General features: G+C 38.5%; 1 protein-coding gene across 2 annotated transcripts; it reads right to left on the bottom strand.

Annotated features, from left to right (window-relative positions):
* Positions 1–1,803: 1,803 nt before the first annotated feature.
* LOC149841795 (filament-like plant protein 7) lies at positions 1,804–12,366 on the bottom strand. 2 transcript variants are annotated; one of them, XM_089998696.1, is made up of 6 exons: positions 12,190–12,366; positions 7,241–7,368; positions 6,303–6,444; positions 3,612–6,147; positions 3,410–3,464; positions 1,804–2,659 (listed from the first exon to the last, which is right to left on the bottom strand). In XM_089998696.1, the coding sequence occupies exons 2-6, from the start codon at positions 7,337–7,339 to the stop codon at positions 2,087–2,089; spliced, it is 3,405 nt and encodes a 1,134-aa protein (XP_089854822.1). In that variant the 5' UTR covers positions 7,340–7,368; positions 12,190–12,366; the 3' UTR covers positions 1,804–2,086. The 2 variants fall into 2 exon arrangements, with proteins under 2 accessions (XP_089854822.1, XP_089854821.1); XM_089998695.1 differs by having other exon boundaries at positions 7,241–7,363.
* Between the last annotated feature and the right edge of the window lie 519 nt (positions 12,367–12,885).

The following is a 12,885-nucleotide window of genomic DNA, read 5'->3' as shown; positions in this document are numbered from 1 at the left end:
GGGATCCATGAGGTCTGATTATTAAGTGGGTTAGGTATGATTTAAGAAATTTTATACCAAACTCAGGTCTGACCCGAGTTCGGATTAAGATCAACAAATTTTCAATGTAAAAAAACTTTAAAAATAATATTTTACCAGGTATCGACTGTATGTAATTCTTATCGGATCCGGGTATGTTTTTTCTTATGAAAAAAAATGGTCATACCTGAATCTAGACCTGATACCCACATCGTTTAGTCAGATCCAAGATTGGACCCATCCATTTTAGCAAGGGGTTCGACCCGTTGACATCCCTGATGCCCATGAATACTAAAAATATAGGGAGAAAACAAACTGGCAGAAATTTGGAACTTTGACATGCTATCCCAGACGTGCTGTCAGAATAAAAGCTTTGGAGTTCATGAACTTGGTCACATTTCACATGATGCTTGAACTTATCCCCCCAACTTATAGGTGATTAACTAGCCAATTTTCATAAATGTTTTCAAATTAAGAAAAAAAAGGCAAATAATATATATATGGGCTACTAGAATATGAGAACTGAAAATACGAGAACTGGAGTTTGAACTAGGAATCGACTCTGCAAATGTGTTCAGCATGATCCATTTGCTAGGAATGGACTGTTAGTTCATGATTTTTGGATGCTTAAATATTTATGAAAATTGCGAGCCATAGATCTTCAAGCTTTGAAAACCATATTTATGCATCACAATCAGGTGATTCAAGAGCCATTCCCTTTAAAACTGTGTAAATCACATATGTATAATCAAAATTAAGAAAAAAAATGGAAAAAACTGAAATCTCCGTTCACACTCTAGTTCTCATATTCTAGTGACTGGCTTATATTTGGTACAATTGTTTGTACCTACAATCTAGTTTGAATATCATGAAGCGAGTTGTTTTGACACAATCTAACCTCATAGATGTGTTAAGCATGCTCAATTTAGTAGGAATCGACCTTTGGATCATCTTTTGTCGACAAAAAAACATGTTTTAATGAGCCGGGAAAAATCAATGCCTTCATAAACATTGATTTTTGGATTGCTGAGAAATCCTCTATACATGTCGGATTCCAGCGATCTAAAAGCCGGTTCCCACTAAATGAAACATGTAGAACACATCTACGGTGTTAGATGTGAGAAAAAACAAACAAACAAAGGGGTTCCACTCCCTTTGCTAGGTTGTTTGCACATAAAGATGACTAGCAAACCTGAACCCATATATATATATATATATATATATATCAAAGGCTTATATAAAAATATGGGAATTTCTGCAAGATGCGGATACTACGGCCAAGACTCAGGTATAGAGTTGGATAAAGTTAAAAAAAAGTTGGAAAACAGCAGGCTTCATAGTAGGAGAATGAGATAAAATTGAGCCCTTTCTATAAAGCTCTGTACATAAAAAGATGTCTGCGCCTCACCATACATGAGCATTGCTGGACTGGTCTAGCAGGATTTTACAAAATAATCACCATTCTTAATGAGCTCTCGACCTTCAACATTATTGGAAATTTTGCTTGTATCCTAAGCTTCCCTCATTTTGGAGATGGATGATAGCTTTAGATATTCTGCATCATTTCTTCCTTCCTTTACGAAGATCAGCCCTGTCTTTGTGTGTTCACATTGGGATTTTGTTGCAGATGAAGTCCATTTCCACCAAAGTAGCAGATCTAAATATGCAATAGTTGAAGCATACAATAGGCATATAATGGCCATAGCACTGCAGGATCAAGCATGAGATCCTAGACAAAAATAAATTCATAGACAAAAATAAATTCAGTAAGGCAAGGAAGAAGACTGCACCACAAAGTGGCGATTTATATTAACATTACAGATAGAAAACATGGTCTGTCAGAGTTACATAGACATAATATGTACAGGCAATACATGATGAAAAATCCTCCCACAAACTCCCCGAAACCAGAAACACACAGAACCCTTCTACACACAAACAACATCTCTGCTTTCACCTTATCATCCAAGAAGCCATCAAACTACGTTCCATGTTTATATCTTCGTCTCCTCATTATACCAACTTTTAATGTCTCAAAGTGCAGTTACTCTCTATATTAAAAACCGAACTATATGCTGCCAAGAGACTTCTTGCTGCTTCCTCTCCTTTTCCTCAACAGAAGCTTCTTCAAGAAACCGCCGCCACCACCACCACCTCCTTGTCTCTTTGGAACAATGGTCAATGATGCATCAGAGGTTCTGCTTTCTGGCCTTTGCTTCTCAACTGAACCAAAATACTTTCCAGGAGATTTCACAGGTGTAGACTGATAAAAGGTCTCAGTAGTTTCAGCATTGTGATGGTCAGGATCAGCATTGAGAATTTTCCAGCCATAAAGCAAACCGGCTTGGGAGGTGTTGGCAGCAGGAAGGTTGGTTTTCTGATGATGGGAGGCTGCCTGGTCCTCAGGAACACTGGTGCAGATAATCTCTTTTGTTTTGGGGGATTTGGAATAGGCAGCTTTTACTTCATCATCAGATAACATTTGGTCAAGTAGGGATGGGCGGCGCTGGATGAAAGGAACAACTTTATCTAGGAGGGCTGTATCCTTTGGTGAAGCAAGTGCCTTCAATTGTTTACCAAGACTAAGAATTGTTTCTTGACACTCGGCTAGTTTTTCTGATGCTGCTGAGATTTCCAAGTCCTAGAAACCACATCCAGTGCAGTATAAGGATATGAATGAGAAAAGAAGGAAAAAGCAGAAAATGGTTACCTTGTCTCAAAATACAAAAGTGATGCAAGAAGAGGCAAAGTTCCTAATTGATAAATTTCGAGTAGAAAATGCCTAAAGGTTACATTTACTACTAAATGGAGAAGAAAAGGACAAACTTCAGACAAGAGTACCAAAATTTCATTAACTGGATTTATTAGAATGATTCCAGAAAAGATAAAAAAATTAATCAAAACCAATGTAATATGTGGCTGCTATGAGCCTCCGGCTGAAACAAGCACAACAATTTTGATAAATAAATATATGGAACAGCAGAAACCGTAGTATGGTATATCTAAAATGAACCAGGTTTTAAATTCAGAAAACATCAGAAACAAACTATGATTTTTGGTTAAGAGAACTACACTAACTTGAGCACCAAATATGACTTTAGAAGGTAGGATATATAAATGGTGTACAATTACATGAAGCGACATTCAGCAACCACAGTGAGTACAGCTAAGAATTATACAGTTACCTAATTACATCCCTACAGGGAGGAATGATTACTGTGTGTGTGTGTGTGTGTGTGTGTGTGTGTGTGTGTGTGTGTGTGTGTGTGTGTGTGTGTGTGTGTGTGATGCTAATCTTTCCTCTAGCTAACAGATTACTTAGAAAAGAAATTTTGGAGAACATAAAAATAAGTTTGAAAAACATCCAGAAAAGAATTAGACAGGTGCTTACCGTTTGAAGTCTTTTCTCTGCTTCCTCCATGCCAAGATTTTCCTTCTTTTTCACGCTGAAATATTAAACAGATATAGAAATTAATTGCTCCTAATATATAGAGAAAATATGACTAGCTAGTCTAGCTTGGTCTCATGGTAAGGTGTTTGACTAGGATTGAAACACACACACACACACACACACACACACACACACAAAGTACCTTTCTAACTGAAGCTGTAGTTCTAGACATGTTGCTTCTAATGCTTCAACACAACGACTTTTATCTTCAAACTCAACTTCCAAAGATGACAGCTTTTGGTGTACCTCAGTTAGTTCGACTTTGGAAGCAGACAGCTTTTTCTCAAGATCTTCATTCAGCAACCTATGCTTTTTGAGTTGATCCTCGACTAAGCTCTTTGCACCTTTTGCATCTGCCAGTTCTAATTCTAAACTTGAAATTTTCTGATCCAATTGATGAATTTTTTGGTTGAAAGAGTCGTTATGCTTAGTTTCCAATTGTAGTCTTTCTTCTAAATCTTTCTTTTCCAATTTCATTCTTCCAATCTCATCATTCATTTTACAATTTTCTCCTTGCAGTTTTGATTCAACCTCTTGCTTCAAATAACAACCATTATGATTGCCTTGTAATGCAGATAAGCCTGAGAGCGGTGCTTCATTTGCACATATATATTTTTCAGATCCAGTGCTTTTTGGTTGTGACCTTGGAGTATCCATTCCACCAGTCTCTGATTCACTTTCACTAAGTGATTCATCATAGTCAAAACGTTTCTTGATTGTATCCTTCATGCTTGAAACGTCCTGTAGTGAAAAGCAGTGATTCACAATCCAGTCCAAAGTTGAACACAGTTTTGAAGAAAATTTCTCAAGGCCAATCTTCCCCTGCAATAAGTCATTGCATACTTCGGTGAAACCATGGAGAATCACATTGAGTTCAGAACTTTGCCACTGAAAAACACGCACAGTATAGCCCGTGGCTGCACTTGAATTCTTGTATGGTAGAGATGCATTTGTATCCGCCAAAGCAATCTGATGGTTACCAAGATCTGTTTGTGACATTTGAATAGCCACCTCAATAATATGTACTATTTTAGAGATAGATTTGTTCAGATTTGATGAGAACAACTGTTGCTTCTTATCCTTTCGGAACAAATTCTCACCATCCTCTGAGTAGTCTGTCCTTGGAGATATTGGTGGAGGACTGCGAGAACTCTGGCAGGATTTTGTGTACGAAGGATCCAAGCTGTAAGAATGACTTGAGGTGGTTCTTAGCTCAACAGCCTCAACAGGTAAATAACAGGGAGAATCATTCAAAGCTACCCTAATTGCTTCCAGAATTTCACCAGTGCTCCTTTCAGTGACATGATCCAGCAAGACACCTCTCAGGAGATTAATAAGCCAATCAGGAGACTTTTCCTTCTGGATGCATTTAGAATGGGTTTCTCGGTTTTCTCCATCTGTCCCTATGTCATTATCACCAAAAGGAACAAGTTCTTTACCAGTCAATTCAGTTACAGGCACAATGGTCTTGGCAGCAGCATTGACACCTAGCTTTTCTTCCTTCTGGAGAGTATGAGAATTATCCAAAGGTTTATCAACAGACACTATAGCCAATTGTTCCATTTCCAGAAAGTCATCCATCAGACTAAGTTCTGATGCCCCAAAAGATCTCAATGATCCTTTTGACTTTCCACTTCTGAATTGCTCGACCTCAGGAATCAAAGCAGAAGCCCATGAGTCAGCACAGCTAACTTCATCTTCATTCCTGCCGTCCTCAGATATTGAGACAAGGGAAGCACAGATACTCTTTGCTGGTTCCAAGTTATCCTGGCCTTTTAACAGTTGTCCAAGCTGTGCCTCAACTTGTGATAGTTTGGACATTGTGCGTGCACACATGATCCTTGAAGATTCCAGCTCATGATTTTTATTCTCTAGGGTTTCCTTCAGAAATTTTGTTTCTTCTTCCATTGCACTCATACGCTCAGTCAGAAAAATGAACCTCTTACTGATGGTCTCCTGATTATTGTCCATCAGGAAGTTTCTTACTGACAAACTGCCAGCACCCTGTGCAGGATTAAATCTTTTCCTTCTCAATTCATCTGGATCCTTTCCAAGTGTTTCAACTTCATTTTTCATCTGTGCAACAGCAGCAGGGCCTGGCAACCGTTTTCTCACCAGAAGACGCAATCTCTGGCACTCTGCTTCTAGCTTTGTGATCTTCTTCATGCTCTCAAGTTGTTGCTTGTGTGACACATCAGCAGCTCTTCGGTTGTACTCTTTTTCTTCATTGTGTATTTCAAGCTCCTTTTCAAGCATGCATAGTTCATATTTTAGAGTAGCATTACATTTTTCAGCTGAATCCAGCCTGACCGACAATGCATTGAAATCTGCTTCTGCCTGCAAGCTTCTCTCTTTAATTTCTTCAATCTGCTTCTCTTTGACCTGAATGATCTTATTCAATCGATTGTTCTCTGCATGCAATTCAACATTTTCCTTATTTCCTTTTGCTAACTTTTCTTCTAACTTTATCCTTTCTCTCTCATGGTCTCTCGTTACCTTCAGAACAGCATCATGAATGCGCTGCTCCTGTTCTTCTCTGACATGACGTAGCTGTCTCATACATTCTTTAAGGGCTCCATCTAGATGAGATATTCTATCTTCTGTGGCTGATGCATTCTGCAGTGCATTATCTAATCCCTGCTTAAAAGATATTGCCTCTGCTTCAGCCTTTTCCCATCCTATAAAAAAGAAATTTAATGAGGCATAAATAATCGAAATCAAAATAAACTCCTAAAACTTATACATTTCCCAGTGAGAATCACAAACATCATTATTGTGCCATTATGAACCAGCAGAATCATAGTTCAGAAGTAACTTGGGTTGCACATCTAACCTGCAATGGCTTCCTCTGCCACCTTTGCGTGTTGCTTTACAATATCATCTTTAGCTTTACTTTCAGAAAGAACAGAAGATAGTTTCTCACTCAAATCCTTCACAGCCTTCTCCAAATCTGCTGTTTTATCTGTTTCACAATCCTGCGAGCAATCAAAGATAATGTTATGTAACTCGCATTTTAAGATCTCTTAAACATGCTTATGAAATATTTTCCACTATAAGGAAAAAAATAGTGACTCAGAAAAAAGCAGGTCATAGAAATTTGACTTTCTTAAAAGAAGAGGGCTGGTTAGAAAATGGATGGACACAAGTCCTGCTTGGAAAACATTTCCAGTATAGGCAACATTACTCACCAAGGAAGGAATAGTTTATTATTTCATCATCAGAGGATAAAGATGAATGAGCTCTATATTTTGTGACCTTACAGATTTCAGGCCATTTGAGCAAGGACAACAATGTTTGGGTGAAAATTCAAAAATCAGGCCGTGTAATTAGCTTGGCCAAGTAACCTGTAAAATTTCAATCTGACAAATTGATACATAAATAACATTATTGCATTGGACTTTTGGGCAGTGGTTTCAGGTTGAAACACTAAAGTTGAAAGATATTTGATGTTGGTCATCAGTTAGTAAACATATCTGGGCTGGCTGGCTGGGTGGTGTAGCAACCATATGCTTTCATGGGTGCGGGGTTTGTTAAATTATAGTGTATTTTTTAATTCTGACACAATTAGATAAGTTCCTGATCCTAACTAATGAAAAATTTCCCTAACAACTTCATTCTACATAAACCATCTCATGGTTAGATATAGGTCTATTGCGGCCAAGGAACCAAGGAAGATAAACTATTTCCTTTTTTCTTTCTCTTTAAGTAGTCAGGATGCATAACAGATATCAAATAGCAGAACTTATGAGAATGAAGCCAGAACCCACTTACCTCTTCTTCGTTTCCATTGGTCAATACATTCGCTCTCTCACTCACAGTAATTGTCTTTTCAGAGGATCGTTTCCTCCAGAGCCAGCTCTTGTGGTCCATGCTTGCAACCGGTTCTTTTCGAAACTTCTCTTCATGAAAACAAAGAGATATGGAATTTAATACCAATAGAAGATGGATGACTTCACAGAAAAATGAAAAGAAAAAGCATCAAGAGTTTAGTACTTGTTCAGTCCAAATATCTCGGAAATTCATCAATAAGCAACAGAAAAACTCAACCATCAGAAATCAAGGTAGAGGGGAATAGTTAATTTCATTAGAAAATACGAGTGACATCAACCAAGTAGCAAGATTCGTATGCTAGAATACATTTAGAAAAGCAGAGAGGCAGAATATATGGTCACCACGAAAGGAATAAATGAACATGCAACAATACAGTACCTTCCGTCCAGTCCTGCAAATATGAGGAACAAAGTCACAGATTGAGACTCCGTGGCTTCAGTTTGCATCTAATGCATACATTGAACAGAATAAAAACCTATTTTAAGACCCTGGTTGTCAGAATGCACATAGTGATTAAGATGCTTGCTTCAACTTTAGTACACAGCCGACTTGTTTGTATGACCCACTCAATTGAAGAAGCAAGTGAACATGAGAGATATGCTGCATTTCTGCAAGCCCATCATGCCGCCATAAAAAATGCCCCCTCTCATCATCATTATACATATATGATGATGATACAGAGAAAAAGTGTGTTAGAAAACTCTCCCTGAAACATCCCCTACATATTAGTGCAAGTAGTAACAGTTGGTTAAGTGAAATTGATTTGAACTGCCATTCTCAGAATAGAGAAAAAGAAAGCAGTTCGGAGATTCAGTACAGAGGCCAAGTGGCAACGCATGCGTAAACTACTAAGAATAAAATAAGATCTATAACAAATTGTATCGGAAAATGTAGCTTGTTGATTCAACTCTGTAGGGGGGAAGTTTTTTATTTCAACTTCCAAGGTCATGATGGAGAAAATGAAGCCATGGGCTCTGTTAGGAAACTGGTAGCTGGGATGGGAGTTTATGCGTTTAGTAGACACTACCTTGGTCATGGGTGTTTGGATTTGGTATTTGGTAGACCTAACCTTGGTCATGGGTGTTTGGATTTGGAAACTGGTAGCTGGAACGGGAGTTTAAGTATTTGAGAGAGGCAGTCAGACTGCCTCCCTCTTTATATTTGCACTATAAAGTGGACTTGGTAGCTACCACTTTCCAAATGATAAAACTCCCTCGAACTGCCAGTTTTCAAACAGCCTACACAGTTTGCTATGTAAAGAAGGCTTGCTATGTGGAAAAGAACTTATTCTCCATTTGAAAACGGGTAATCGGATGGAGATTATGCATTTGAGAAAGTGATAGCTGCCAAATCCTGAATTTGGCAATTATTATTTGTAGGAGGCGGCGATAGCTATCAATTCCATTCTTTATTGTAAATACAAAGGAGAGAGGACCTTACTTTCCATCTCAAATGCATAAACACTTATCCCAAATCCCAAGCTATCAGTTTCCAAACGTCCACCACTAAGTTTGTTCGACCAAGTTTTTACTAATTGCATTAACTGCCATCCCAACTACTAGTTTCCAAATAAAGCCTTAGCGTCTTAAGAATGCCTTCCTTTGCAGAACAAATATTACGAAGTCACGTATTTAAGAGGACACCAACTCTCAGGCTCTGCACACCAGCTAAGGTGGGTCTGCTTTAAGGCATGCAAGTTGAAAGACATAAGTTTGACACTTTTTTTTTAAGAATTGAAATTAGGGCTAATGTCCCTTGACTCAAAGCCAAAACCAATTGGAAACTATCCCCAAAGGGTTATGTGATTGGTCAGACTATTTTACAAAGTATTCAGTCACAGAGAACACGGAAAATCACTAACGCGTACAGAAATTTTGTGTAAAATAACAGAGAAAATCGCTACACAATAATTTTCTGTGTTTTGTATGGTCCAAGTATTTAGTAAAGTACTGCCGATCACTGGATCTGCTCCAGTAGAGAAAAGTACTTGTGAAGCTTTACACCATCGACACTCAAACAGGGCCATGATCAATATGGCATTTCTCGACCCTTAATGGGACATCTCAACTTTATGCCCGTCACGGAGAAAAGAAAAAAAACCAACTTTTAATCCAAAATGAAAGTCGATTACAAGGATGACACTGCAACCTTCTAGTCAATATGCATGGGATACACACGTATATATTGTACGCACCTTTTTAAATGGTAGATGGAAAAGTCAATAAAAAGGATGATACCGTGACCTTCTCAGAATGCAGGAATTGCCGCAAGGATTCTACAGAGAAGTTCTTTGCAAACACAAACGAGAAGAAGAAACTCTAAATCACAAATATTAAGAAAAATTACATATAATAAAAATTTTGCAAATAAGTAAGTAGCATATTTGCAATTTTGTTGATTCTCTACATAAATTTATGTCATTTCAGGATATATGAAAAGTATTCTATATGAAAAGCAGATATATTACATACATATATGGTCACCTGTCTACACAGAACTGAATTATAGCCATCATGGCTACATGGGAGAATCAGATTCTTAATTAAATATGATGATTTTTATCTGAAGTTTAGAAGATAAAAAAGTCATTATCGGAATAGATAGAAAATTTGGCAAATTCATGTCAAGACAAACTCATGAAGAAGACGCCCGGATGGTCAGGTCTAAAGTCTTGACTACTCTTGTCACTTGTCATCAAATCAGTTCCACTCATTCTATGTCATCACTGTCTTCATACCCTTCATTGGGATTTTATTGATGCAAGTTTTTTTTTATCAAATGGGACATGGCAGACCTCATTCATTTAGTGAAGAACAACATTTAAATTGCCCAAATTCAACTTGTGTGCAGGGTTTTTCGGTGATTCAAAAATCAATGGTTGACAAAACACACAATTTTGTGAACTAAAAAATCATATTTTAAAAAAAAAATGGTCAAATCTTATTAATTGATCATGCTGAATCCATCTATAATGTCAATTTGATCAAAACAACTTGCATAAAATTTAAGAGGTATGAAGAAGGAGGTCCTGCCTCCCGAAACAGTTAATTTTTTTTTGTTTTGTTTTTTTAAAGCCCAGTCCTAGCCCAGCCCTGATTCCATATGAAATAGTTTTTTATCCATTTTTGTAGCCCAGTCCAGTCCTAATCCAGGACTGACTGCAGCAAATAGTTTGATTTGTCCATATGAAATAGATTTTTATTAATAATTGTAGCAATTTTTTATTTTATCTAAAAAAAAAAATTCGGGGGCGCTGCCCTCGAACCCGACTATCGCACAAATAAATTTTTTTTTGCTACACCCCTGTTTGCCCCCCCCCCCCCTCACATGAATCCTAGCTACGCCCCTGAGGATGACATAGGGGATAAGTATAACTGAACTCGCTTGTTACGCAGTAGTGCTCAAGTGATTTGGCTGTTTAAGAATTAAGATACGTATTCTGATGCGTACTGGGATCTAGATTCTAGCTAGACTATCAACTTTTGCATTTTCTAACCTGGGGTGTTGACTTCTATGAAGCATTTATTCGATCCCTGGTCCACAATTTCAGCACAACATGGCATATAGTAATACCAACTACGCTGGGCACACTTGACATCCACACCTTCCAATCTTACAATTTATTATGGCAAAAAATTATCAACATACTTTGCCATCAGGCCAAGCACTATATATATATATATATATAGAGAGAGAGAGAGAGAGAGAGATACAAATAGTTCAAACTACTTTCATAAATCAATTATAGCAGTGTTGTTTTTGCAAATCTGTCTATACGGATGTGATCTCCATGGTTGAAAACCTACAAACCAACCCTTGGTTCAAATATTTGTTATGCAAATATAAGATTTTATAATGTACTAAAAATCAATGATTTAAATTTTTTTGGATTATAAAAACCTTATTTTTTATAAAAAATGGATCCAAAGGCTGGTACTTAGGTTTTCTAACCACGGAGATCACATCTGTATGGTCAGATTTGCAAAAAACCACTTCTACAATTGATATATGAAAGGGGTTTGAACCCAACAAACCATCTTGACTTGGATGGATCTCTTTATATATATATATATATATATATAATTTTGTTGGAGTGGGCATCTACAAGGACGTCCTCCTCGCCCATATCAAGCTTTAAAATCATGTGTTTGTCTGTACGTAAAAATTAAACATATGCTTCGTGATGACACAAGACACAACCAAAGGACTATCAAATTTATTAAGTGCAATAAAGGTTGGCGAAACTTGTTAACGCCCCACCTTACATTTTATATATATATATATATATTAGAATTTTGTGAAATGACAGATACACCCTTGATCACCTCAAGAAGTGTGTGAATAGCTCTACGCCCGTCACCCGTGGTATCCAGAGAACCCCGTCCAGCCGAGCTCCACAACTGACAGACTGTCAGCCAGGTACAACGGCACACTTCAAAATGTGCCATGTCATGATCCTGGCTCATGACCATCACTACACACCAGAGAAATTGGGAAGGAAAACCAAGGGTATCTTAGTCTTTTCATGAGTCATATACAACGATACATATTTCATCTCAAGTAACCCACGCGTGCGACCGCGCCAAGAAAAGAAAAGAATAAGAAAGGTCGGTTAAGAGGGTGGAAAACACGCATAATCCAACGGAATTAGCACAATCACGAAACATCAAACGGACTTAGTAACTGTGCATCAATTTCAACACCTCGCAATAAAATCAGAGAAGACCAGAAACCAAAAGCCAAGAAAAGAAGAGAGAGAGAGAGAGAGCATTTACATCTCCTCTTTCCCGAGGGAGGAGGGAAGTAAAGAAAACCTCGCTCACATTCACTCTCTCCAAGTAGAGAAATTCAACGGGCTCAAAGGGAGGATCACGGGAGCAACACGTTACCTTCTCAGGGCATAACGACTCGGGAATGGAGATCGGGTTCCACCGTGCGGCTCAACGAGGGAGAAATGGCCCCCGGGGGAACGGAAACGCCGGTGGCGGTGTCAGGTGTGCGTCCCGAATTTTCCGGGGGGGTCTCGACCGGAGAGACGCTCGGAGTGTCGGCCGTGAGTAGGAGAGCGTCATTAAGAACGGAGGGCCTGCTCTTTATACGCGGGGGGCGCCCAATTCACGGTTCCTCCATTGGATGTATATCAAACTACCAAAATACCCTTAGCTTAATTCAGCGGCCTGCCCGAGAAAAGTCGACGCCTTTACGACTTCCGTTTAATCAAAGACCGAACCCAGCCAGCACTGGAGTTGGGTGTTGCGAGAGCCGAAGTACCCAAAAGAACCTCTTCTATCGTGGTATTTACTAGTGAGCATGCATGAAAAGAACTGCCCACCGAAAAAGCTTATTAATTTTCAAGGGTTGATGGAAATATTCGACGGTTAATCAAAAGGGTTGAGATGTGAATTAGGTAAGGGTGTTTTAGTCATTTGGTTTCCGTGGGGGGTTGGGTGGGGACAGAGACTGCGATCCACCTTGGATCCGAATGGGTGGAACCCCCCGGGTATTAATTTTTGTCTAGAAGGTGGGCCCCACCTGCCGTTCTCGAAGATCGAGTGTCCACTTTTGCTTTTCACTTTCTTACAGTT

The sequence above is a fragment of the Nuphar pumila genome, chromosome 3 (genome assembly GCF_984573655.1).
Source record: "Nuphar pumila chromosome 3, dmNupPumi1.hap1.1, whole genome shotgun sequence".
In the NCBI taxonomy this organism is placed as follows: domain Eukaryota; kingdom Viridiplantae; phylum Streptophyta; class Magnoliopsida; order Nymphaeales; family Nymphaeaceae; genus Nuphar; species Nuphar pumila.
Note: the sequence above shows the minus strand (reverse complement) of the source record. Positions and strands in the feature narration are given on the sequence as shown.

What these genes read in the sequence shown, in the direction of transcription:
- LOC149841795 (XM_089998696.1), bottom strand. Translation starts at nt 7,339, where the DNA reads ATGGACCACAAGAGCTGGCTCTGGAGGAAACGATCCTCTGAAAAGACA. An exon ending in CCAATGGAAACGAAGAAGAG is followed by an intron (nt 6,445 to 7,240) that starts GTAAGTGGGTTC and finishes GATTGCTCGCAG; the next exon opens with GATTGTGAAACAGATAAAAC. An exon ending in GGCAGAGGAAGCCATTGCAG is followed by an intron (nt 6,148 to 6,302) that starts GTTAGATGTGCA and finishes TCTTTTTTATAG; the next exon opens with GATGGGAAAAGGCTGAAGCA.